Source organism: Cydia splendana, chromosome 2, assembly GCF_910591565.1.
Source record: "Cydia splendana chromosome 2, ilCydSple1.2, whole genome shotgun sequence".
NCBI lineage: Eukaryota > Metazoa > Arthropoda > Insecta > Lepidoptera > Tortricidae > Cydia > Cydia splendana.
Window position 1 is genome coordinate 754,290 of NC_085961.1, and position 27,986 is coordinate 782,275.

The following is a 27,986-nucleotide window of genomic DNA, read 5'->3' on the forward strand; positions in this document are numbered from 1 at the left end:
TACGAAACAGATGCTCTACAATAGCGGTACTTGTTCACGGTTGGTGGTTTAGTGTAGTGCGGTGCGGAGATTTAATTTGGTAAGCTAGTGTTATTTACTGTGAAAATAAATAACAAATAAACGAAATGTTCATGCATGTGGAGATTGGGTTTCATTTGCAGTTACAATGTATACTCTCTTGTAAATTCAATCTCTACCTGAGCTACTGTGATTAAGTTTACAGTACATTTGGTGCTACATTACGAGACCAGGTGCTTTAATAAGCACATTACGTAACTACGTCGATAATTTAAAGGGCTATATAAATATGTACTGTAAAATATTGTACGATACACGTGCGAATAGGTAATTCACAACTCGTATCGATTTAATACACTCCCTTCGGTCGTGTTTTAAAACTCTCCACTCGTTGCAAATTTCCTATTTTCCGCACTTGTATCGTAAATAATATTGTTATTTGTGTAATTTTAAGGGTTTACACGTATAGGGGGTATGTGTATGGGGGAACTAAGGGGGTAACTACACCAACTTATAAAAAAAATTGACAGCGAGTATTCCATTTCCCTCTGCTGCAACGATGAAAAAAATCTTGGCCTAGAACAGAAAAGTGCGACTTTGATCCCTCCTAGCAGGGAAGAAAAGTGCCACTTTGATATCCTAGCAGGGAAGAAAAATCCCTTTTCCTAATAGGTGACGTGAAAAATGTTTTGTCACTGCTATGCAAACATTTTTTACATACAATCAGAGTGCAAATTTTCAAATAATGACTTTAAACGTGCGTTGTATTTCGGTTTAAAGATCTTTATTTCTCAAAAGAATAACAATAATTCACTTACTTGATAAAAGAAAATAACGTGCATAACTTAGCTATGCTATGATACTTGATCTAAGCTAGTGAGCGTAAAAATTAATGCAAACACAAAACCATAAAAGTTACAATTTGCCGGTATGATTATAAAAGTATACAAAACAAGTTTAAAGGTAAACACGATCGCTGTCTACTTGAAGCGCGCAGCGCTCTGCACTGTGCGATGCGATTTGAACAATTCATTAAATTCATTTCAATGTCAGGACCGATTATATCTCAATGACATCTCATACGATAATATATTTAAAATTCAAACAATAGATCACCTCCCAACAAACAATTAAGCGACACTTAGCACTTATTTTATCACCTAAAGACATAGAACGGCTGTAGAATTGCTATATATAGCTTACAGGCTCTGGTGACATCAAGGTCTTTAAGAGGTCCATGTATAGCTTTAAGATCCACAGTAGCCGTTTTGGCCGCTATAATGCATCTTAAGCCGCTAGTGGTATAGCTCAAAGTGAATTCTACTACCTTAACATCTATATGAGTAATAAGCAGTGCAATTTTCACTTAAGGTTCTAAACTGGCGATAAAAAGTCTTTTATAGCCCCGTGTATCGCAATCGCTACTTAACTCTCTTGTATCATTTACAGTCGAAAAGAGAAGTTATGAGTCACAATTATACATCAAGTAGTCGCAGACGAGCGTTATTCACTAGGTACCTTAGTACATCTTATACTGTTATTAGAGTCTTACTTACAACCTAAGCCTATAGCGCCATATTAAGATGACCGATGAATCAATAAGCAAAACAAAAACTATTAATCAATAAATCATTTATTTACATACAATATATATACAGTGGTACTACTAAACGAAATGAATAACTAGCTTAAATCTAAAATAGGCCCTTGAGGCATTGTACCAAGGATGCTGGCGGCATTTCCTCGCTGTATCGCAATGCTGATACGTTGTGCGAGGTAGCCGCCAGCTCTTCGGTCACCAGTTACGTCAACCAGACGCTTCGCGATTTCTGCGAACAACTTATGCGCGCTGGGACCCCATGGACCTAGAGTTTCAACTCCAAATAGTACAAAATGGTACTCTCTACCGAGGCTCTTATATTTGTTACGTTTTAGAATTTCGGCGCTTTCCGCCGCTCCGCCCGCTTTTACAGTAGTCCGTTGGAGGTGGGACGGTGCCAGTGTGTCTACGCAGGTAGCATCCCACACTAGCATCCGTCCCAAGCTCCAAGGAACTAAAGACACCCCATCGGGCCTCTTGCCATCATCTCTGATAATGCCAGTCGGCTCAAGAAGAGCAGGCACATTGATGGTGGCAAGAGACCGACGGACTATGTCATTAAGCGTCGCATGTCTCGAAAAACGGCCTGCACTTTTTTGACAAGATAATCCGTGGTGTCCCAGTCGGTCCACGTCCGTGCCACAAGAGCATACGTACTATTAATTAAAACGTAAATATTTAATAAAAATTTATACTTTTACTCAATATTGACCTAATGTTAGTATTGTTATATTTAAAACCGGACTTCACGTATATTGAGTAATTTTTCGAAAATTAAATACGGTGACCCACAAAAAATAAATATGCAAAGGATCAGAGGCCCTTTGAAATTTTGTTAGTAATACATATAGTTATTGACAGTGTAATTAATTTCGCCATCATAAATCCGCAGATAACACCGGTGTGGAGTGTAGACTGTAGCTTTTCGTGATGTGGGGGTTCGTTGGGAGAAGCGTAGAAATCCGCCGCTGGAACGCGCTGGCCGCTGTGCTGTCTCGAAGTCCGCTATACCTCCATTTACCGGTATATGTGTTGTGTGAAATGAAAACACATATATTTGATTTATTCACTTGGAGAGTGTTCAGGCTGGTATGAGTGAAGCTCTCTTGATGTCTCTGATATCTCTGAATAAGCCACTGCTGTGAAATCCTTCGGCACCCTTTTGAAGGGGTGCGAGTGGCCTCTTCCGCCTTCCGGCTGCGGAGGCTGTCTCGGGTCGCGCCCCACCTTGTGGGGCGGTCGGTCGCTCGTCATTTTGGGGACGGCTGTGTATCCGTGGGGCCAGCTTTCTCGCCACCGGCCGTTTATCCAACCCCGCGACCCCTAGCCTGGTGATACCGTTTGAGCGGGGCCAGGCATCGGGGACGCAGAGAAGGCGACCGGCAGCTTAGGCTGGCGTGTGCATCGTGCCTATGTAGGCGACATCCGGTGTGGTGTGTGCGTGTCTTCTTCTTCGTCGTCTTCTTGTGTGGTGTGTAGGAGGGCTCGGGGGAGATGCCGAGCCCCGTGTTGGTCCGGCGGGCGCGTGTAGTGGGGCGCAATCCCGCGCAGGTGATCGTGGTCGGTGTTGTCCGCGCGGTCGAACATGCCCCGCGCGAGGCGCTCGATGATGAAGTCTTCCAGGTTGCTGCTCCTCGAATAAGCCACGAAACGGCTCTGCCTTATATAGTAAAACACAAGGCCGTTTGGTACCTTCTTCAACTAGTGGGTGTATCATGCAGAGTCAGTAATGTATATTTTTGCCAATCTCGTTAATAAGCACGTATGAAAGGAGCACGAATCCTAGACTTATAAATAGGTACAATATTAAGCACGTATGAAAGGAGCATGAATCCTAGACTTATAACTAGATATAAAACATTCCACGCAATTCATTTGACATAATATACGAGCACAAAGTAAAACATGATATACAAAAGTAAAAATAGTAACCTAAACGTAGAGACTAATTAAACACATACATGAACCCTAATAGCTATTTACGACAGTCTCCCCCACGTGTGTCAACACCGTCTTCATGCGCGGAGTAAATGGGGATAAGTCTAGAAACTGGGCGGCGGACGTCACCTGCGCGTGTGCGAACAATGGCCACTCTCACATGACCATCTGGGCCAGGAAATAGCTGGGCGATTACGCCTCTGGGCCACGTTCCTCGTGGCATGGAGCTATCCGCAATGATGACTACGTCACCTTCATGCAGTTTTCTCACGTTTTGGTGAGCACCGGGCCTGGGGAGGAGGCTGGGTCGGTATTCCCGCTGCCAGCGCCTCCAAAATTGGTCGGCTAGCGTTTGCGCTGTTTTCCACGAAGAGAGCGACATAATTGCGTCTGTGAAGACACCCAGTGGCGACATGGCACTTGATCGACCGATTAGAAAGTGATTCGGCGTCAGGGCTTCGATGTCTAAATCTGGATTCACTGGTGTCAGCGGTCTGGAATTGACTATGTGCTCTGATTCTAGCAGTAAAGTATGTAGAACTTCTTCGTGGGGTGCTCTTTCTTTCAACTCGTTGATGACGATCGCGTGGTTGCCGTGACTGTAGAGTGCATGAAAATGCTGTACTAATAACTTGACGAAATCCTCTTTTGCATGTAAAACAGGCATGTGCGTGTTTTTATCGATTCTAGCATTTAGAACGATGATTCCGTTTTTGTCAAGTTGTACAGCGATTTTGTATAGCGGAGATTTCTTCAGGAGTGGCCGCCCAGTTTCCAGAAGCTTGATTTCCTCCGGAAATGCAGCATGTTGACTCCGTCGGATTAGTAATATCTCTGCTAAATCTAAATGCCCCTTATTTATCTCTATGTCTGTTTTCTTAGCGAACAATGCGGCTTTGAAAACCTCGGCGGCAACCAGAATACTAGCGGTGGCGCGAACTAATCGTACGTTATTAATAATGAACGATCGCCACGCGGGTGCGAGTGAGACGGGTATAGGCGAGTCCCAATCGGTCCCTGTCCACCAAACGAAACGTAACGTATCGCGATCTTGCTCAATTATTTCGATCTGTAAAGACTCTAACAGGTCGGGGCCAGCCAACAGCGCGCTGTTAAACGAACGTCTGTAAGCTGTGGCTGCCGTGTCCCGAACTAATCGCGTTTTCCCGCTTTGCGGCTGAAAAGTTGGGAAGTGCGCCAGAGGCCACGTCCGGGGTGCCTCGGGGGGCGGCGGCGAGTCCATTTTCTCCGCGTAACCTTTGTCGAGCAAGTTGTTCATATGCTTTGCATATTCGGCTTTAAGTTTCGCATCGCGGTCTAGCTTTCGTTCTAGACTGTACAGCCGTTTCAATGCTTGCGCTCGGTTATCGGGGAGTTTCTCGTCATCTGACCGCCACAGTAAGCCCGAGTGATACCTTTGCTCCCCCGGTATCTTCTCGCAGGTGGCTTCTAACAAATCTAGCGCACGTTGGCCGGGGTCGGCCCGAGGTACCTTCTGCGAAACGCCTAATGATTCTGTCTCAGAATGTCGTTTCGCAAGTTGTAAGGCCTCGTCTTCCGCGGTATTAGGCTTTGCGTGCCCAACAAATTGTACCGCAGGTGCGATGCTGTCCGCAGTTTCGTGTATCGTCAAAGCCATTGCCGCGCCTTCGTCAAATAGCGCGAGGGTTTGGACGGTACCTAACGGTTCCGACACCTCTTCAGGAATGACTTTGAGACACGTCTGCGGCAGCCTAACATTGAGTACTGCAGGTGCCGCCGGGACACTATTACCGTTCGCGGATGCGGCCGCGCTTAATCCGTGTAATAGTTTATTATGTCCGGCTTCGCACTGACTCATGCCACACGCGACATATTTACATTTAAAACGCGCACGGTGACTCGCGCCTAAACATCTATAGCACAATCTAGTACCCTTCACCAAGTCCCATCGCTCAGATATAGTCGCGGCTAGAAATTTCGAACACTCGCTAACTTTGTGTTCTTTGCCGTTCTTACATATGGCGCACGCATCGCGCGAGACAGAGACAGACGATATCTCCCGCTGGGGCTTAGCTCCGGTTGACGCTGGCTTTTTTAAATTACCATCGCGGCGCTTTACTTGAGCTATAGTTGATTTACTAGTACGCGATCTATTTCCCGTATCACGTGTATATGACTCGCGGGAATCTGATTCCGAATCCGAACTATAGTCGCGAAGGGACGCGGGGGCGCGGGACCTAGCGAGAGCGTGGCTCGATCGACTGGGCTCGCGCACAGAGGAAACCGCGTTTCGTCCATTTCGCGATCTATCATACGTATCACGGTAGAACGCGGGGTCGCGAGACCTAGAGAGAGCTTGGCTCGATCTTCTGGGTTCGCGCGCAGAGGAAACCGCGCTCACTGCATTCCGTGATCCGTTAGACGTATCACGCGTGTACGTTTCGTGGCAATCTGCCTCCGAATCAGTACTAACGTCGCGAGAGTACGCGGGGGCGCCGGACCCAGCGAGAGCGTTGCTCAATCGACTGGGTTCGCGCACAGCGTTTACCGCGTTTCGCGATCTATTAGACGTATCACGCGTGTACGTTTCGTGGTAATCTGACTCCGAATCCGAACTAACGTCGCGAGAGTACGCGGGGGCGCCGGACCCAGCGAGAGCGTTGCTCAATCGACTGGGTTCGCGCACAGCGTTTACCGCGTTTCGCGATCTATTAGACGTATCACGGTAGAACGCGGGGGGACGAAACCCAGAGAGAGCTTGGCTCGATCTTCTCGGTTCGTGCACAAAGGAAACCGCATTCACTGCATTCCGTGATCGGTTAGACGGCTTATATCGGTTTATGCGCTTGGCCGCAGTACTAATTTCGTTAAGAAACTCGGAAATTGCTACTAACCCGGGTGTTTCTACGTTAGACTGCCTGTATTTGGCCCAGTCATAGCGCACTATCAGATTCAATTTATCCACGATTTTATTCACGAGCTCAGGCGCGTGCAAGTATTTCTCTTGACGCAAGGATCTAATGGTGGCGACGGCATTCGCTACATGCGCGGCGAATGAGGCTATATTCGAATTGTCTTCGGATAAACGCGGCATGCGTTTAACATCATGAATTTCCGTAAGAACAATCTCCTCAGGGTCGCCGAACTGCCGTTCCAGCGCTTCCATTATCTCGTACGGATCCTGAACTGTGTACATTATTGATTTTACGGCCGTCCGAGCTTCGCCCTTAAGTGCGCGCCTAATCCGACTGACGTTATTGACGGCACTAAACATGGGCGACGTATCTTCGAACTCTGCCCTAAATGATATCCACTCGGTGATATCTCCGCCGAATGCAGGTAATTCCGGCGGTTTATGGTACATTGGCGCGTAGGTACCGTGCGGTACCTCTAAAACGCGCGGGGGCGGTCTGCTAGCCCGGTCGGCGGCTGCACGCGGCGGCGGCTGCGCGGTCTTTTTCGGCGGCGGGAATTTAACGTTTTCTTTCGCGACCTCGTGCTGTAACCTAGCTTGTCGTTCTACCCAACTTCTAGTACGTTCTTCGACGGTCGCGTCACTGCTGCCGACAGACTGCGCCTTCAGTTGCGCAACCTGCGGCCGCAAATTTGCAGTGACGGACCCTGTCTTAGAAGCTTCGACGGTCGCGTCACTGCCGCCGCGAGACTGCGCCTTCAATTGCGCAATCTGCAGCCGTAAATTGGCAGTGTCGGACTCGGTCTTAGCAACGGCTAGACGGGCTTTATGAACCTCGAGCTCGGCCATTAGCACGGACAATTTATTGTCGCGTTCCCTAACCGATTTGCGATTCTTTAATTCGCGATTAGACGGCGCCCGCGACGGCGGCGGCGGCGCATCGGTGTCTTTATTCACTAGCGTATTCGACCTACTACGATTTACTACGGTGGCGTCTAACATCTCCGAGTGTACCGACTCGGTTCCACCGGTAGCATTCGGATTGCCACTGGTGCCCTTGCTCCACGTATTAGTCTCGTTGGACGTAGTCTTACCAGACGAGGGGGTAGGGGTATCCATGTTCGGTGCGGGCGCAGGTGGGCCCTTGGTGCGTGGTCGTAGGCTCCTTGCTTCCTTTTCGGACATCTTTCTGGCTGGAACCACTTCACTTAACACACGCGGGGGGTCCCTAACTTGACCTGCCTATGCCTATGACTGACCGTTGCCGTGCGCAACGTCAGTGCCCTAAGCGTGGATCCCTCGTGGCACTGAATCTCCCGCAATGGCAAAGTGCTATGCCTAGAACGTTCGAAAGCAGTGTGTGGGCATCAACCATGTGACACATGCAACGAAAGTTGCCAGGACACGTGAGCGGAGGTGGTCCTACGACGCTGCACGGTCCGTCCGGCAAGCCGGTAAATGGGTTACGGAAAAGGTATAGGGTTTGGGTCTAAACCGAAGCGAACTTCTAGGCTCAGCGCGTCCTTTATTCTTTCTTGCCGTCTGAGTCAAGCAACGTTCGCTTAAAACTCAGCGCGTACTTGTTTCTTTCTTGCTGTCTGAGTTAAGCAATGTCGCTTGAAACTCAGCGCGTACGTTTTTCTATCTTGATGTCTGAGTTAAGCTATGTCGCTTGAAACTCAGCGCGTACGTTTTTCTATCTTCATCCGGCTTCAAAAGGACCAAACTGTGGAGTGTAGACTGTAGCTTTTCGTGATGTGGGGGTTCGTTGGGAGAAGCGTAGAAATCCGCCGCTGGAACGCGCTGGCCGCTGTGCTGTCTCGAAGTCCGCTATACCTCCATTTACCGGTATATGTGTTGTGTGAAATGAAAACACATATATTTGATTTATTCACTTGGAGAGTGTTCAGGCTGGTATGAGTGAAGCTCTCTTGATGTCTCTGATATCTCTGAATAAGCCACGAAACGGCTCTGCCTTATATAGTAAAACACAAGGCCGTTTGGTACCTTCTTCAACTAGTGGGTGTATCATGCAGAGTCAGTAATGTATATTTTTGCCAATCTCGTTAATAAGCACGTATGAAAGGAGCACGAATCCTAGACTTATAAATAGGTACAATATTAAGCACGTATGAAAGGAGCATGAATCCTAGACTTATAACTAGATATAAAACATTCCACGCAATTCATTTGACATAATATACGAGCACAAAGTAAAACATGATATACAAAAGTAAAAATAGTAACCTAAACGTAGAGACTAATTAAACACATACATGAACCCTAATAGCTATTTACGACAACCGGCATCAGTGAACTAAAATAATTATTTGCTTTTAATTATCCGCCATTACATTTCACTTCAAGTTGTCACAGGGCAAGCTTACGAATAATAACACAAAATGGACACATCTGCAACCAAAGCAGATAGGGCTAAGGAAAAAATGTGCAATTACCTTCTTGAGTGTTACAAATATTGCCTATAAATGCTAATATACCATCTAAAGCTGAAAGTATAATCTATATGGCCCTACACTACTACTCAAATAGTTAGTAGTCGCTTATTTGGCACCCTTTTAATACCTAAGTACTTAATCAACGCTATTAGAGCAGTACTTTAGCGCTCTTCTACCTCTTATTTCATCATATAACTCTATTGTAGCGCCGTTTTACAACCCAAGGTGATAAAAATTGTGCCCAATCCGGGGTATTAGGGACTAGGGAGTTATAGCCGGCTATAACTCCTATTTTTAGAACATCAATAGAACCTGGTGGAAACAAACGCTTATGTAGATCTCTTTTAACCCTTATATTTAGAGCCTAATGTTAGTTGGGCTGTGTGAGAGCGCGATTCGGATATAATAATTTGTTACTGTTTTGAAATGGTTTTGATATGACCTATCGCTCTTGTTCGTTTTTTTATTTTTCCGTCTTCAATGTCAATATTTCAGGATAAAATGCTGAAGCTCCTCCTAGCCCTAGTAGGAGGCGTGACCTTCGCATTATGGTTCGTCACCAGACCACCGAACCCCTCCACCCTCCCCAAGTTGGACCCTGAACAGTGGTGGGGACCGGAGAAGTTGAAGGGCAAAGCTGATAACAGCATCAGGCCTTTCAAAATCGAGTTTACTGACAAGGTTTGTGAACATTCAGCTTTTTTACATGTGGGCCAATCCATGTGGCATACATGGGTCAAAAATATTCAGGAAAATGGTCTTTCTTTGGACAGTACAATAGTTAATGATTTGGGCTTTATTAAGGCTTTCATCATAAAGCCTTTCAGAAATGGATAGTTTGAAGGTGAACTTGCCTATAAAGGTCATTTATTTTATGATGTTCAAAGAAAAACGCACAATGTAGCCTTTGGAGGTCTGAAAATCTGTTGCCAGCCCTTTAAAAACCTCTGCCCAGTTCTTTTAGTAAAATAACGACCTCATGTGGTCGCGACCCTCAGTCGTGAGGAATCGAGGAAGAAGAAGAGAGTTCTTTTAGAAGAACCTCATACTATATAGCTCCTTGAGAAAACCTCAGAAGTTCTTATATTGATTTACCATTATTCTCAGTTAGTATTCCTGCTATTCCAGATGATTGAAGACCTGAAAAGGCGTCTAGACAACTTCCGCCTCCCACCTCCCCCGCTAGAGGGCGTAGCGCAGAACTACGGCTTCAATAGCAAGCTGTTAGACGAATGGAGGAAGTATTGGAGAGACCAGTACCCTTTCAAGGCCAGAGAGACCTTCTTGAACCAGTTCCCGCAGTTCAAGACTAATATCCAGGGGCTGGATGTGCACTTTATACATGTGATGCCTAAGGTAAGGAATCAAGGAAAGAAAACCAAATAACAACCGAAAGTACGTAAATGAGAAATATGTAATGCCACTTGTCGCATCAATAGTCTAAAATATTGATTTAACCTATCTTGATTCAAGACGTTTAGCAGGAGCATTGGAATAACGTGGAACGTGGTTGGCATTGGGAACAATAAGTGAATTTGTAACATCTGTCACTACATTTCTCTTATGATTTGGCAAGTGATAAACAGACTGAAAGTTTCTTTACAAAATTTATAATATTGTTTGAGGTTCCAGCGGGTGTGAAAGTCCTGCCTCTCCTGGTTCTTCACGGCTGGCCAGGCTCTGTGGTCGAATTCTACGAGTCCATCCCCCTGCTAGCTCGTCAGGCCCCTGGATACGACTTCGCTTTTGAAGTCATTGTGCCCAGCCTTCCCGGATATGGATTTACCGACGTAAGTACCTACACCTTAGTAAAGGGACATTCGAAGAACGATTTCAGCAGCGTTATTGTTCCAACATTATTATAAAGCTGGGTGTCGTGATACATTTGTCCGCTACGTGTATATGTGTCTGTTTGTAGCACCGTTGGTCTAAACCAGCGGTCGGCAACCTTTTAGCAGCCATGGGCCACATATTAGTTAACGAAATGGACGCGAGCCGCACTTTGTTAATATTTATGACTTTATCAGACATTGTCGTTTGTCAATATTACATATAATATAGCCAGGGAAGTTCGTGGGCAGCCTGTTAACGACCGCTGGTCTAAACAAATAAACTGATTTGGATGCGGTTATTATTATTTGAAAGAAGGTTCTTCCAAAATCGGGCTATCCGTTTCATCACGTTGCGGGTTTATCAAAAATTTGTTTAATGTTTTTAAAGCAAGCTAATTTGTTAACATCATGTTTCAGGCTGCCGTCCGACCAGGTCTTGGCTGCGCCCAGGCTGCTGTACTCCTCCGTAACCTGATGCACCGACTTGGGCATAAACAGTTCTACATGCAAGGTGGAGACATGGGCTCCATCATCGGTACCAACATGGTTACTCTGTTTCCTGATGAAGTGTTGGGATTCCACTCCAACATGCTTCTCGCTAGGGTGATTATTTACGCTTAATTTCTGTAACACGATGCATCGAATTGGACACAAACAGTTCTACATGTAAGGTAGAAACATGGGCTCTACCATCGGTAACACTAACAACATGGTTATGCTATTCCCTGATGAAGTGTTGGGATTCATTCAGTTATTCTTACTTTTCTTAGTACTAAGTACTCCTTCCTTAAATTTTTGAGGTTAATGGTCTTAAGTTCCTACAATAACAACTAGGCATTTCTGTAGGTAACTATTTTTAATAAAAAGTATTTTTTCACAGAACACTCGTTCAAACTTGTTGACGTTGCTGGGAGCCCTGTACCCTCCACTCGTAGTGCCTGCTCACCAAGCACAAAGGCTGTACCCATTGGGCACGTACGTCGCCAATATGACGCTAGAGACGGGATACTTCCACATGCATGCCACCAAACCTGATACTCTTGGTAAGTTCAGAGTGGTTTAGTGACAAATTTATGCTGTACTCGTTAATCATCGTGCCTACCTTCCAAGTCCATAGAATGTGCTCAGTGAACTGGTTTGTCACTGGTTAGGATGAATCATCGTCGATCACGATGGCACCATCCTGTCTTATTACGTACCAATATGCAATCTTTAAAAGGCTTATCGCCTTGGCCATCCCCAAAATACTAACCAAAATAATTTATTCAAAAATTATCCACGGAATTTCATAACATCATCAATTTCCCAGGTGTCGGCCTATCCGACTCCCCGCTCGGCCTCCTAGCCTACATCTTCGAGAAGTTTAGCACAGGCACCAGATTTGACTTTAGGGACCGCGAGGACGGAGGCCTTCTGGAGTTCTACTCCAGAGAACAGCTGTTGGACAACGTGATGATATACTGGGTCAGCAACGCGAAGACTACGGCTATGAGGATGTATGCTGAGACATTTAACAAAGCGCATATTGCTCTTAATATTGACAGGTGAGAAACTGTAAACTGTAGTCAAAAGATATCATTTATGAAGAAAAAGTGAACTAGACCTTAATTGCCTAGGGATTGGACCAAACCACCGAATTCTACAGTCGCAGAAACACTTCAGTCGATAAACACACAAAATCAGACAAGTCGTTGAGGAACTTTTTACAATACAATTCTTTATTTTTTGAACATCAGTGGACATTTTTAATAAGAATTAACAACTTTTAAAATATATGTATAATCGCCTAACTTCATTTAATTTCTCTAGCTTTTCTCTAGCAATTTTGACTCGTAACCTTCCCTCTTAACAACGCATGGGGTTCTTATATAATTGTTAGTTATTTCAATTTCAATTACCATTCAATTTATCTATTTATACATATAATCTATACATATTTTTATAATAAAGCTGAAGAGGGTCGAAAGTCTGTACATGGAAGATATTTGAAAAAAAGTTGGCTGGGGATACTTAGAATCGATAACAGAACACGTTCCAACAGTTTTTAGATTTTTTGTCTGTTTGTCTGTTTGTCTGTTTATCTGTTTATCTGTTTGTCTGTTTATTTGAACGCGCATCACGTGAAAACGGCTGAACGGATTTTGATGGAAACTTTACTAATCTGTCGAGAAAATCCCTGGCCAGGTTATAGGCTATAAAAATTCATCCCTAAAAGGAGGGGTAGCCACAACACATGATTGACTTAAGTTTGCCCCTGAATCGTATGGCGCTACTTAAGAAGGAGGGGCAAACTTTTTTCAAATATGTGCTAACACTATAGAGTACCCTGGTAAACTAACAGATGGCGCTGAATTTAATACGATGTCACATAAATAAGCCTCCGAGGAAGGATTTTGCCAAATTAACTCTAAGTTTAGAAGACCCCTCTTCTAAAATTTGAATCAATCGTACGGATATCAACAAATTTAATTGAATAATTGTGTTGATTTAATAAGACAACAAAATTAAACGACTGAGCTGAGTAAACATTAAGTAACCAAGAAAACTAAAAATGGGTTTACATACCTATAGTTACGTAGTGTTAAAATAAACACACATATCACAACACGCGTATAATTGCATAAAATTATTTATTTTCTCCGTCATGAATTATACCTAATCGTAATTATATCGCACCTATATCAAATCCATATTCATACGTATCGCCTCCTTAAGCACTTAATAATGGCCACGAAGGTGGGTACTTTGAGAAAAAAAACATTTACCTCTGTCATTTGCAGTGCCGGATTAACCCTTTTAAGCAAAATAAGCACTTGCTTAGGGCACCATGTCTAGGGGGCACCAAAAATTATCGAAAAATTTTCGCGCTCGCTTCGCTCGCGTTTTCAATAACATTCTAAGATGTTTATGATAAAGGTGACATTCGGGTGGCGCCTGCAGCAGCATTAGGGTACTCTGTTACAACGTTACTGCTGCAGCACTGTCAATTTTCGTGATAAAATGACGTGACTGATTTCCACACTAAAAGTAAACATGTACAACTGTCTATCAAATTGCGTTTTTTTATATCGAAAAATTGTCGCGCTCGCTTCGCTCGCGTTTTCAATAACTTTCTAACATATGATAAAGGTGACATTTGGGTGGCGATTGCAGCATTATTAGGTACTCTGTTGCAACGTTACTGCTGCGGCACTGTCAATTTTCGTGATAAAACGATGTAACTGATTTCCATACTAAAAGTAAAGATGTACAACTGTCTATCGAATTGCGTTTTTTTATAACGAAAAATTGTCGCGCTCGCTTCGCTCGCGTTTTCAGTAACTTTCTAAGATATGATAAAAGTGACATTCGGGTGGCGACTGCAGCAGCATTAGGTACTCTGTTGCAACGTTACTGCTGCGGCACTGTCAATTTTCGTGATAAAATGATGTGACTGATTTCCGTACTAAAAGTAAAAAAAACCGGGCAAGTGCGAGTTGGACTCGCGCACGAAGGGTTCCGTACCATAATGCAAAAAAAAACGAAAAAAAAAAGCAAAAAAGAACGGTCACCCATCCAAGTACTGACCACTCCCGACGTTGCTTAACTTTGGTCAAAAAGTCACGTTTGTTGTATGGGAGCCCCATTTAAATCTTTATTTTATTCTGTTTTTAGTATTTGTTGTTATAGCGGCAACAGAAATACATCATCTGTAAAAATTTCAACTGTCTAGCTATCACGGTTCGTGAGATACAGCCTGGTGACAGACAGACGGACGGACGGACGGACGGACGGACGGACGGACAGCGAAGTCTTAGTAATAGGGTCCCGTTTTACCCTTTGGGTACGGAACCCTAAAAATGTACAACTGTCTATCAAATTGCGTTTTTTTATATCGAAAAATTTTCGCGCTCGCTTCGCTCGCGTTTTCAATCACTTTCTAAGGTATGATAAAGGTGACATTCGGGTGGGGACTGCAGCAGCATTAAGGGGCCCACTGATTAACAGTCCGCCGGACGGTATCGGCCTGTCAGTTGTTCGGAACTGTGAAAATTTTGTTCTAACTGACAGATTTTGTTCTATACCGTCCGGCGGACTGTTAATCAGTGGGCCCCTTTACTCTGTTGCAACGTTACTGCTGCAGCACTGTCAATTTTCGTGATAAAATTATGTGACTGATTTCCAAAAGTAAAAATAAAATATATCGAAAAAATTTCGCTCAGCACAGCTCAGGAGTCTGAAGAAGACCACGGTAAGTGGCGCTCTAGCCAGGCAGGCCGCTTCGCTTTCGCTCGCGCGCGTGTACCTTACTGTATCGTCCGATATTCACGTACTACTCTGTCGTTTAAATCCTTTGACAATGTAACCAACGGAGACGGTAATTTTCGGTACAAAATAGTCTGGCGTTTTTTGCGGGGGAGGGGCACATCAAATGTGTACCTACGTAACGTAAACATAGCCATGTCAGATAAACCTCGGTTGACACTTGGCCGCCTATTTTCGACAGAGGGGAACGCCTGTTAATGACCACTCCGTTTGGTTACATTCTCTAAGTTTAAATCACGTGTAAAATTTGAATAAGGGCGAATAAAACTATTGATTTTGGATTGTAGTTTTATTTAGTGGTACCTAATTGTAAAATATTTTATCTGGACTTCAGTCCTCTAGTATATCCATATGTCAACTTTACTTCAAGTTCCGCCTCCAGGGGAGAGGGAGAGAAATTAGGATTAGAAATTAGCCGCTTACTGACACAGACCGAATTCCACGCGGGCGAAGCCGCGGGCACAGCTAGTTTAAAATACAACAATGGGCCAGCCTGAAAATATTTCAGCCTTCAAATATTTTCTGTTCCAGTTACCAAACCACCGTCCCGACCTGGGCCCTCCAAGCCATCAATGATTTCTATCACCCCCCTCTCCTGCTGCGCACCAAGTACGTGAACCTCCTAGGAAATACCGAGCTGCCTGATGGTGGTCACTTCATCGCGCTGGAGAAGCCTGATGTGTTCAGCCAAGATGTGTTTAAGGCTGTGAAGGAGTTTGTGAAACATCGAGAAGGCAGTAAGAAGAGTGAGCTTTAAGAGATTTATTTTGTGATAAACACTACTGCCACCTTGGGGTACAATATGAAATTTTTGAAATCAGAACAACATTATGTCGACCAGAACATTAGGCAAATTCATTTCTGTTGGTGATCAAGCTATTGATAAAATCTTTGCTACAAAAGTGATAAAAACCAGTATCTATAAAAAAAAATATAGTTGTGATTGTGAAGCATGTTTTAAATGTGTACCGTCAACCGGGGCGGGGTGAATAGGGATAACTGGTGTGAATAGGGACAAAACTTAAAATGTGATTTACCTGTCAATTTTTTTTAATACTCACTTAAGTTGTATCATACCAAATCTACTGTTATTTTCAATCTAATGACACGATTTGTGTGGATATTTTTTTTAAAGAAATTGTCAGGTAAATCACATTAAAATTTTGTCCCTATTCACCCCGGTTGACGGTACTTCATTATTTTTTTTATGTAAATATTAAATAAATAAGATTTTGTTATGTCATAGTGTAATTTTATTCTATGATTTTATTCATAGTTATGATTAAAATTTGGATGGATTAAATATCGGTATTTGTTAATACAAATATCCATATTTATCATAGGTACCAACCTATGTTATCATAGATCATAGGTACCATGATGTTGGTCGCATGTGCTGTGCGTGTTATTTTGGGTAACGACAGTAACAACAGAAGCGGTCAATATTGAAAAACTAAGATTAACAATTGACAATCTTTGTGTTAGCAACTGACATCAAAGTCAGACCAACGGAAACCCAAAACTGAGCTTTCTCATTAGTATAAATATCTGGGAGACCGAGCTTTGCTCGGAAAACATATAAAAACTCAAAAATGCGCATTTTCCCAGAGATAAGACCTAGCTAGATCGATTTATCGCCCCCGAAAACCCCCATGAAGCAAATTTCATCGAAATCATTAAAGCCGTTTCCGAGATCCCCGAAATATATAAATAAACGAGAATTGCTCGTTTAAAGGTATTAGATAGATTACTGTGATTCACTAAGATATCACTATCACCAAGATATCACTATCACTAAGATATCACTATCTTCTTGTGATCGATCGATAATACATTAAACATTAAACATTAAACCAAAGAAATACATGCTGTCGATAGTCACCTGCAATAATGTTACACGAAGAAGGCCGCAAAAATATCTGACACGATCTTATTTGTAGATCCATAAAAGCGTGTGACGTGTCACATATTTTTGCGGCCTTCGGAGAGTAACATTATATTATTGCAGGTGACTGTACGGTAGATATTTTTTAACAGGTAGGTATTTGTTACATAATATGTCATGGGAAAAGGCCAGTCTGACGAAAATCAGCTATGGACGTTTGCAACTCTAGGTCACAACATAACATACTGCCGAACAACCCTTTTAAAACCTGTAGAGTCTGTGCGGAAAGAGACGAGTCGTGGAATGTATTGGGCCCCATACAATGCATACATTCCACGACTCTTCTCTTTCCGCACAGACTCTACCTGCACTTTTTGAGACTTTTCATTCTCTTGGTATTATAGGGTAAATCGCCAGTAACTGGCCACCTGTTAGTAACTGGCCACCCTAAACTAAAAATGAATTCTATTCACCGATAAACAGAATGACCGATAAGAAGATATGTGACGTTCCACGGAAAAAGGTACCTTATGGCGGCCGGCGCTTATAATATAATTAACGCCGCCGCAATAATATTGGAGCGGCGTTAACACATTCAGCGCCAAGAACCCGACTGTCGGGTACACTGTTCGTAGTGACTACGCGCTCCATACGGCGAAGACGTGGCTACGCGCTACGAGCGTAACCCGTAGTACTTAGTGGCAATGAATGTGTTAATAATAGCTATAAGCGCCAACCGCCATAAGGTACCTTTACCCGTGGGACGTCACATATCTTTACTATATCGTATCTAGTTAATCTCTAATTCATTTCCCGAATCGCGCCGTATGACTCCTTCTTTTCTTTCTCCATTCGGAGGAAATTCCTCTGAAACTTGAAATGCTTGATCTTTAGGGTACGGAAGCAAAGAGAAGGGAGAAACGGGTTGGAAGAACAACGCTTCAATCTTAGTTCAAGAATTACATCATATTACAAAATACGAGGCAACCCATACACAATAATAACACGACGTGCGACGATATCTCATTGCAGTAGGATTTACAATCGTCTCCTTCATTTAGTAGCAACTTACTAAATTCAAAATGACGTAACTCGACGAAAAATTTTTAACATCACCTACCTGTTTAAAACTATCACGAGTCTAATCGTATGACTCACTCATAAACACAAATTATAAACGACTTTATTCCATCACAATAAAGTTTATAGTCAATTGTCGTTGATTTTTCCTACACTAGCGTTATGTGAAAATGACATCATTGTAGACACATTTAAAGTGATATAAGTCTTTTTAAAACTACTAAGGTTTATAATCGTCTACTTGAGCTTATACTAGTTAGTAGCAAAAAAACTGTCGGACGATATGGTAGCGTCTATATCCGTTCCAAGGTTATTTTAGTTAATGAAAAAGTAGCGTTTGATTTTGAACTTAAATTCCAATGTGTTTATGGTTGAAAATCGAGTTGCTTGTCGAATTGTTTAGTTTGTGCGTTTGAACTTGTATGGGGGGGGTAAAGGTGGTTATTTCAGATTTTATTCTTAATTAGGCAAATGCAAATCACAAAGTATGATAATAATTGCCTAGGTCATAGTAGGGTATATTTTCCTTGACTGTATACATTTTTGTTGTTCTTATCCGTTGATTTGTAAGTAAAACGATTTTATTTATTACCATCTAAATAATATTGGGAGTGTAAAAGGCCGGTCAAAGTTAATCGTACCCATTTTTAACGCAGCGTAACCTTTGTTAACCTTTTTTGTAGGGAATTAAGACTATTAAAAAAATAAGTACTTAAGTACATTTTTACACGACTGCCCAAAAAAGGAGTGTATTGTTAAAATTTTGTTTTGATTTAGTTCCAACATGCGTTTCATAATACGGGAATTATCCCGATAAGATTCACAAAACGAATCTCCCTAAAACTTATTTAATATTACAAATATGTAATATGTATATCTATTTACTGTCTCATGGATGGTCCCAATCCAATACCTAAGTTTTGTACCACATTTTAGATGTCGCGTTGCTGGTCATGTCTCCTCATCACGCCACTCGTACTAATCGGCCTAGTCTCATTCTACTTCGTCTATGTGTTCTACTTGATGAGTCCACCTCCCCTACCGACCTTGGATCTTGAGGAGTGGTGGGGACCGACGGAGTCGAGGGTGCAGGATACCAGTGTCAGGCCGTTTACGATTCGTTTTGAGGATGCGGTAAGTTGAAGTTGAGACATCTTTCGTAATAATCGGCATATCATTCTACCTAACCTACATGATCTACCATTCTACCTGATGAGTCCACCTCCCCTACCGACCTTGGATCTTGAGGAGTGGTGGGGACAGACGGAGTCGAGGGTGCAGGATACCAGTCTCAGGCCGTTTACGATTCGTTTTGAGGATGCGGTAAGTTGAAATTGAGACATAACTCGTCGGTTCAACATCGAATCAAATACCTACCTTTATTCCACTAAGAACCTTGTTTATATATACTTGCCGTCCTAACTGAATTCAATAATTTGTATTCGTACTTTTCTGATTCCAGATGATAAAAGACCTTAAGCACCGTCTCAAGAACCACCGCCCCTGGACCCCTGGTCTCCAAGGCGTCGGGTTCCAATACGGATTCAACCATGATCAGTTGCCAGGCTGGATAAACTACTGGGCAGAACAGTACAATTTTACTGAACGAGAGAAGTTTCTGAATCAGTTCCCGCAATACAAAACCAATATACAGGGGCTGGATGTACACTTCATCAGAGTTAAGCCTAAGGTAAGAACATATGTAGATAAAGGATCACGGCAGAACCATGAGTGCGAACAGAATAAAACGCCTGATGATCTTGTAGCGCAAAGGATTGCGTTATTCCTCGAAGTTCAATTCCATGGAGCTTGATCCGTGTCCTGTCTTTAGTGGCGTCAAAAAAAAACTATTTCGCTAATTTTGCACAAATTAAATTAAGTTCCTTGCTAAATGCTTCTTCTTCTTCCTCGCGTTATCCCGGCATCAAATGATATTTCGTACATAAGTTCCAAAAAAACTCATTGGTACAAGCCGGGGTTTAAACCCGCGACCTCTGGATTGAAAGTCGCACGCTCTTACCGCTAAGCCTGGTGGCCTATATTCCTTGCTAAATGCTTAAAGTATTTTTCTTCTAGGTCCTTAAAACAGCACATTTGTTGATCATTTGTAAATAAGATGGAGATTTTCCAACTATTTCCATGTGTCATCGTCGACACTATTAATTAACTACTCCAAAATCTTATTGTAACGACCTTTCGGAAGGTCTATCATTGATCATTTAAGAGCATTACTGTTAGTGTTTATAGGTATTAATCTTGACTCCAAGGTTCCAGAGGGCACAGAGACAGTTCCAATGCTGTTCATGCACGGCTGGCCAGGATCAGTCAGGGAGTTCTACGAGGCACTGCCTCTCCTGACTGCCACCAGCAAGGACCGGGACTTCGCCATCGAAGCCATCATACCCAGCTTGCCCGGTTATGGCTTTTCTGATGTAAGTAAGTATAGAGGATAGCGATTCCTCGCTACATGCTGTTATGTCAGTGAATTAAGAACTATGGGACATATTCTTGAGTAAGTTGTCCACACCCATATTTTTACAGTTGACTGTACCTATTTATTGATTTTAATCTTTCTGCACAGTACAAATTATCTCTCCGTCGTCGTTTTTTGCCAGTGAAGATTGGCGGATATTGTTTCTGTTCCTAAAATTTGGTGAAATATATAAATATCGCTCCTTGAGAAACATAACGTCATTATCCAAAAAATGGGGTTTTTGAGTTTATAACGCCATCTAGCTCGTATGATCGTAACGCACGCAATACGAAGACACCTATCGCCCTAGCTCTATTAGAACCGCCAGAGGGCGCTAATGTCGTTATGGCGAATAGAGGGAATAGGTGCCTGTCTCATAGGAACAATGTCATTAAAGGGAAATAAATTGTATTTTTTTGCTTAGTGACGGTTTTCTATGAGATTTAATGGTAAGTACGTCAATTTACATAAGAAATAGTGTATCTATACGTACTATGTCACTTTAAACTTATAATATGGTATCAAAATCAAAACTCAATTCAAAGCAATATCGTACTTTTCCCTTTAAGGACACTTGTACTTTTGAATTTAATAGAATAGAATAACATCTTGAAATAAGTAAAGTCACATTATACCTATAATGACGGTTTTGCTTAAAACTTAAAGCCATAATGCTGACTAAAAATAAAAACGTACTGTTCTTTTACTTTAAGTGACATTGTGATTTTAAGAAGCTGACAGAAGTTTTAGCAGGTCGATCGTCATTATCTGTGTAGTGTCAATATGCTAGCTTAGTTTACCATAGCGACAGTTGGCATGCTTAAGTGAAAAATGTCGTTTTAAGCTTAAAGCCACTACAACTGGTACAGAACGCTTATAACGGTGTGGTTAATGAATGTCACTCGTTGTTTAATGTCACTGTGTTGTATTTTTTCTATAAGGTTCATAATAGAGTTGTATTATGGGTACCTACTAGACGATTATTTATAATTAGATAGATATAGCCACATTACGAGCCCTATTGATCTAACTGTGGAACTAGGTTGGTATGTGTAAGATTCCCATATTTATTAATTATAACATAATATTATTTATGTGTTGTGTGATACTTTTTCATTCATCAAAATTAGCAAGTTATTTTTGTGATGTCTGTTATGCTCCAATTTTATTTCTGACAAGGTGACACAAAACACATATTAATTATTATTATCACTAGGTAGGTACTTACCTATTAATTACCCATAAAAGTATTGTTTTCTTACAGTAGAAAATGTCTCAATGTGTCTTGAATGACAAAAAAGTTAAAGCTATTTTAATAAAGTTAATACTACTGTTTTAGTTGAAACTGTTAATAAAGTTAATACTTATGATGATGAAGAATTCGTACCTCCTTCAGAAGAGCTAGTTCTAATAACGTAATGTGTCGCTTGTGAGTTTTTTGTTGTTTTTCCGGGTTGGTTTAATTTTGCTACTGGCTGTTTCTAAAGTATTTATAATGTTGTTATTTTGAATTTGAACTTCTGAATGTGTATTTGTGGTATCTCTTCTTGTAAGGTGTCAAAATTACTTCGTAATTCTAAGTTAAACTGATCGTGGTTACAAATAAGAGTGTGTTTCTGTTTAGGTGTTTTGCCTATTTATGAATTAATTGCTTACGGTGGATTTAAGTCTTAAACTTTATTTTTGCTCTCACGGGTCTGTGATCGGAACTAAATTTAAACGTATTGATGTACCTAATACCTACATAAATAAATATCTAACTAAACTTTTGTCAGATGAAAATATTATTATATAAGTAGTCAATTTCGTGTGTGATATTCCGCCAGGCGAAGTCCAGGTCCAGCGACTTTGAAGTTTTTTTTGAGAAAGAAGGAATTACGTTCATGTTTCGACCAAAGGCAAATGGAATAGACCTAGAACTACGGTCGTTTCTGCTGCCAAGGCCATATGTGGTCCAACTATGTATGTGTGCTTGATCTGACTTCACCAAGGACAATGGTCCATGTTTCCTGCTTTTCATCAGTAGATTTATTTAGAGGGTCATAATCTCGTAATACTCTTCAATCTTATCATCGCAATGTGTAGATGTTGATGCGTAGGCTTTGATTGCGGTTAAGGTAGGTATATAGCTTTGGGATTTGGGATATGCTTAACGTCAACACAGCCATCTTGTCGGAGTAATTTGATAATCCGACAATGTTGTCCTGCCACTTCTTTTTGACGACAAAGAGTGTGGGTATCTTCCGCCGGGTAGTTTCAAAGTAGCGCCAATAACAGAAAAGCTAACGGAAAAACGTCTGAGGTGGTACGGTCATGTACAGAGGCGTCCTGTAGACTACATGGTTAAGGTACTTAGCGCTCGATATATCAACAACGAAGCGAGGACGTCGAAGACCACCTGCCACCTGGCTGACGACGGTTCAGCGAAACCTGAAAGATCTCAATATAGACGCCGACGTTGCACTCAATCGTGCAGAATGGAGGAAAAGAACAGGGAAGGCCGACCCCAAGTAAATGAGAACAAGGCCTAGCAGGATGATGATGACGTGGGTATCTTCCGCCCGGGGATTCTTAGCACCACTTTTACAGGGTACTTAGCGCCGTAACGAGGAGTCGTACATGTCAAATGAGATTGGGCCATAAGCCCACCATGCTGGTTCAGTGCGGGTTGGTGGATCGCCAGAGGCTTGTTTGGTATTCCACAGGGTGACCACGTGCAGGAGAGGCTGGTCTGGGGTCCGTTACATGACATTCGGGCCCCTTACATCGCATCCCCCAATTATTATCCTCCCCTTTGTTTATTTACTTTGGTAATTTTTGATCGTAAAAATATAGCCAAACCAAACAAGCTAAGAATACTCTAGTTTTAAAGAAAAACTAGTCTTATTTGCTAATTTTTTAAGACTGAAAGTCGCTTACTTTAGTAAATATTAATTAACATCCATGTAAAATGATTCTAATTGCGCTTTTTCTTTGAAATAAACGTTAAGTTATATCAAATAACTGGATATAGTGTCACTGTTCCATAAATTGAATCAATATTGCGAAGTCGTCATGTGACATTAAGCAAAACTAAACGGAATAGTGACATTACAATTTTCTTTTAATTGAATTATCTTAGAAATTAAACAAAAAAAACACAGTTTACTCAAATGACTCACAAGATTAGTTTAAAATCTAACAAAATATAGCAAAAAACTCTTTCTTTTATCTCTAGTACGGCAGTTTTAGACGTTTGAAGATTTCGAAAATTTTAAAGCTCTGTACCCAAAAAACACGTTTTTCGCTTAATGACACTGTGTTTCTCAAGGAGCGATATTTGTTTTCTAGGCTTCAGTAAGGCCAGGGCTAGGAGCAGCTCAGGTCGCTATAGTGCTGCGTAACCTGATGAGGAGGCTGGGTTTCAAGACCTTCTACATCCAGGGCGGGGATTGGGGCGCCTTCATCGGAGCGGAGATGGCCACTATTTTTCCCGAGGTACGAAAATTTCACATTACATTAATGGTAGACGAAGTCCAATAGGCTAGATGACAAATTTCCATTTATGGTATCAATCAATCAGGTTTGTTTTTAGGATCAAATGTCTATTTGGGACTCATTGCATTAAAGCAATACAAAAGACATAAATGATAGTCAAAGTCCGACAGTCGTACTTCACTCGCGAAACGCTCCTAACAAAACGATAAACGATAAGTGAACGTGATGTCAAGGTCACTGAGAGTCCATCTTGAAGTTGTTCTGACTAGAGGGAGACCTAATTAAATAAAACAACGGGTTGCACTCCGGGAGTGCCGACAGAAGTGAAAACTCAATGACTAGTCCAAAATGTCTGCAGCACTATGTTAATTGACCCATCCTCCTTTTTATTGAAAAACTTTAGTTCCGAAATTGCTGGTCAGTGAACTTGTTTAAAATTCGAAATTCAAATTTGTAGCGTTAATTGTTTAAAATTCGAATAGAAATTGTAAAGTTACCTTGCAAACCTCGGATCTAAATATATTTGGTCATGATATTTTGAGTTTTATTCACCAGTCTAGTACTGGTTCACTTTTATTAGCGATTTCATCAAGATGTAGCTTTATTGAATTATATTTGAGTGATATAAAGTTAGAATGTAACTGTGAGATCCTCGTATTTCAACCCGTACAAGATTAGAACCTTTTTCATATAATGTCATTGAGTTTTTTGATATAAAAATGCCATCTAAATGAGTGGCCATCTAAACCTTACGGTCACGTGATCGCGTTACGCTGTCTCGAGTTTATCATTTTTTCCCCACCTCAAAAAGTGCCCAGCGCCGCTAAAGAAGTTTTCACTTAAAAAAAAAAAAGAAATAGCTTAATTTCACCCGAACTAGAAAAGAAATATTTCTACTGACACATAACATACTTGATTTGATTTGGCATTGTTTAAGTAAGTTACCTATTTGGTGCGCGTGAGTTTAAGTATCACGAAACGGTCTTTTGTGTGAATAACTACTTGCCACATAAAAAAAATCCTGATTTATTTTCAGGAAATTCTTGGCTTCCACAACAACCTGCCAGTAGCCTCATCATCCAAAGCCAATCTGCTGACACTTCTGGGCTCCTTGTATCCTCCTCTGATCGTGGACTCCCATCTTCAGGACCGCATGTATCCCCTTTCTAAAGCAATTGCGTATCAGCTTCAGGAGTTCGGGTACTCGCATATACAGGCCACGAAGCCTGATACTTTGGGTGCGTATAATTGAAACTATATAGCTGTGAGGATTACTGAGGCGAGGGCAACTGTAGTCTCCTAACCCTAGAGATGTAGTGCATAATTATTTCCATCGTATTTTTACGGAAACGCGTCTTGCTATTTCAGTCAGTCTCGTTACAAAAAGAACTGAGGTTGACTGAAGTAGCATGACAAATACGAACGTTTCCGAGAAAATACGATGGATTACAAATTATGCACTATATATCTGTATCTGGGAGAGGGTCTTGTCTATTATGTTATGCCTAGCCAAGTCGTTAAATATTACTCCAGTACTAAAATTCAACTCCTATTTTATCCAAGGGATGTATTGTATACTGGTATAAAAACTATCATATGTCAAATAAAATAAAAAAAATTCCTCTACTCCAAATTTCCTCAAATTCAACAAACATTAAAACCTTCACATAGGTATTTAAGTATTATTAGGACATGTCATGGCTTGGAATTTTATCCTTCGGCCTGTACTCTCTGCTTATTATACACCTTAAGAAAATCACGCATCATTTGAATTACCCTTTTAATTCTAGGAGTAGGCCTCTCAGACTCACCCACCGGCCTCCTGGCCTACATCCTCGAGAAGTTCTCCACCTGGACTCTTACCGAGTACCGCGACGAGTCCGACGGAGGCCTCGGCATGTGGGACAAGGATAAACTGCTGGATAATATCATGCTGTACTGGTCCAGTGGGTGCATCACGAGTTCCATGAGGTTCTATGCTGAAAACAATAATCTTACGTATTGGTCTTTGGGGCTTAGCGAGTGAGTAACATTAATTTAACTATTTATTAACGCTAGGTACGTTTTATTTTATGTAATAGTTGCATAACAAAAAAGTTGAACTGTACGGCTACCACCAGTTTTGACATTGACATAACGCTCACGTTTACGTAATTTACTTTCTATGCATCTCGCTCGTACTCGCATATGCGAGCAATAGTGCAAGCGAGATGTACAGAAAGTAAATTACGTAGACGTGAGCGTTATGTCAATGTTAAAACTGATGGTAGAGGCTCTGAACTAAGATGAATTAATATACCGTGTGTAACATGTAATATGAGCAAAAAATTAAACTGTAGGCTGTACTCCTCAAACTGACCGACATTTGTTCAGCGACTTTTAAAAATAATTTGTGGTTTGATTTTTAATACACTTTAAAGTTTATTCTAAGTTTAAAGGGGTGACAGGCAACGTCAATCACAATGATATGGCGTGGCGATGGCGTCCATTGAAGATAATATTTATTTTGTATGAAATATTTTTCATATAATAGGGAGTCGAAATACTTCAATTTTTTTTAAAGTTGTTGAACAAAAGTGTCACCGTTTAAGGAGTACAATCTATGCTTTAATTATTTTCTCGTGTTACAGGCCACACCCGGTATAAAATTATTAAACTTTCATCAAGGTATTTCACCTATGCTGCGTAGGTACCTATATGATGCAGCATGCGAAAGAAAATGGGTTCTTCATAAATAACTTGAAAATATTTAACAGTTTTCTGTTCCATTTACTTATTTAATAAAAAAAATCATATCAACCAAAACACAAACGACTTTATCGAAGTTTCGTTATCTGCCTTTCTATCACTCTGGCATATTTGGGTGATAAAGATGCAGATTACAGTTTAAATTTAGACAAACCGCTTTGATGCATCAAAGTCATATAGTGAAAGCTTGTCAATAAATTGTTTAAGGCATAGTATGTACCTATAAGTTAATCTATGGTTTACAATATGAGCTAGTTCTGCGTTCTGAGGGCAGAACATTGCAGTAATACCCCCTATTCATGGTCTATTATTAAGTAGGTAACTATTTCACCTATTTATGATATTCATTGTTCCAGAATCCCCACACCGGTGCCCATGTGGGGTCTGCATGCTAAGAACGAGCTCGCGTACCAACCACCTGCCGTTCTGAGATTCAAATATCCCAACTTGCTCCGCACTAATCCGCTTGAGGTAAATGCCTAAAATGGTGAAATAAATCATAATGTAGGTAAACGAGTAAGTGGAGAAAAGCCGCTATCCACTACCTTTCTAATTCCTCTACTCCAAAGTATGTCCATGTAACAGTATTTTTTACATTTTTGAAAATCTATAGCCGCTTCCCCCACCGATGAAAAGGTATATATTATATGACATTTTTTTCTTTTTATCATCTAAGCTTGGCAACCCAATAGGTCTCTATGACGCTCGAGTAAATCCCGATTTAGCATCGTGGGCTCCGCTACTATTAAGGATGACTCACGCTAGACCGGGCCGTGACAGGGCCGAGGCATCCGACATGTCATTTTCTATGACGACTGATCGGTGATCACGTGGTGCTTTCCATAGAAAACGAAGCGCCGGAAGCTCCGACTCGGCCCCGGCCGGTCTAGCGTGAGTTAACCTTTAAGCTTCTTGTATTTATTAATAAGGTCTTGAATTTTTTTCACTGTTTGCTAAATTAAATTTCTGAGAACTTTTCATATAGTAATTTGGCAACTTCAGAAACTTCTCCTTGGTACAACTACAATTCTACTCAACTCACACCCTACATTTTATACATGTTTTTAGTTTTCCAATCAATTTCCAGGTCGGAGGCCACTTCATCGCCTTGGAGTTACCCGAGCTGTTCGCGAAAGATGTCCTCAGAGCGGTGGCTGAATTCCGATCATTGAGATTAGCGCGTCCTTTCAAACATGAACTGTAAACAACTGGCTTAGGACCACTTGAGCGATCCAGCCAACCACTAACTCCGGAGTTAACAGTACAATTTAACAATGT

At 41.6% G+C, this 27,986-nt stretch overlaps 2 protein-coding genes across 3 annotated transcripts; both read left to right on the forward strand.

Moving 5' to 3' along the window:
- On the forward strand, positions 1 to 16,288 carry LOC134801713 (juvenile hormone epoxide hydrolase-like). The gene is made up of 8 exons (XM_063774314.1): positions 1 to 79; positions 9,404 to 9,589; positions 10,037 to 10,264; positions 10,534 to 10,698; positions 11,158 to 11,343; positions 11,621 to 11,783; positions 12,050 to 12,284; positions 15,577 to 16,288. The coding sequence occupies exons 2-8, from the start codon at positions 9,410 to 9,412 to the stop codon at positions 15,800 to 15,802; spliced, it is 1,383 nt and encodes a 460-aa protein (XP_063630384.1). The 5' UTR covers positions 1 to 79; positions 9,404 to 9,409; the 3' UTR covers positions 15,803 to 16,288.
- LOC134801697 (juvenile hormone epoxide hydrolase-like) lies at positions 15,652 to 27,932 on the forward strand. Of its 2 annotated transcripts, XM_063774296.1 has the most exons (9): positions 15,652 to 15,782; positions 18,947 to 19,144; positions 19,473 to 19,700; positions 20,278 to 20,442; positions 23,814 to 23,960; positions 24,997 to 25,198; positions 25,751 to 25,982; positions 27,065 to 27,179; positions 27,796 to 27,932. In XM_063774296.1, the coding sequence occupies exons 2-9, from the start codon at positions 18,947 to 18,949 to the stop codon at positions 27,910 to 27,912; spliced, it is 1,404 nt and encodes a 467-aa protein (XP_063630366.1). In that variant the 5' UTR covers positions 15,652 to 15,782; the 3' UTR covers positions 27,913 to 27,932. The 2 variants fall into 2 exon arrangements, with proteins under 2 accessions (XP_063630366.1, XP_063630374.1); XM_063774304.1 differs by lacking the exons at positions 15,652 to 15,782; positions 18,947 to 19,144 and adding an exon at positions 19,220 to 19,333.
- The last annotated feature ends 54 nt before the right edge of the window (positions 27,933 to 27,986 follow it).

Bases quoted from the DNA above. Each gene is read 5' to 3' on its own strand.
- LOC134801713 (XM_063774314.1), top strand. From the start codon at position 9,410: ATGCTGAAGCTCCTCCTAGCCCTAGTAGGAGGCGTGACCTTCGCATTA. The intron at 10,265-10,533 runs GTAAGGAATCAA...ATATTGTTTGAG, and splicing joins TTATACATGTGATGCCTAAG to GTTCCAGCGGGTGTGAAAGT. The intron at 12,285-15,576 runs GTGAGAAACTGT...TTTCTGTTCCAG, and splicing joins ATTGCTCTTAATATTGACAG to TTACCAAACCACCGTCCCGA.
- LOC134801697 (XM_063774296.1), top strand. From the start codon at position 18,947: ATGTCGCGTTGCTGGTCATGTCTCCTCATCACGCCACTCGTACTAATC. The intron at 19,701-20,277 runs GTAAGAACATAT...CTTGACTCCAAG, and splicing joins TCATCAGAGTTAAGCCTAAG to GTTCCAGAGGGCACAGAGAC. The intron at 25,983-27,064 runs GTGAGTAACATT...TCATTGTTCCAG, and splicing joins TGGTCTTTGGGGCTTAGCGA to AATCCCCACACCGGTGCCCA.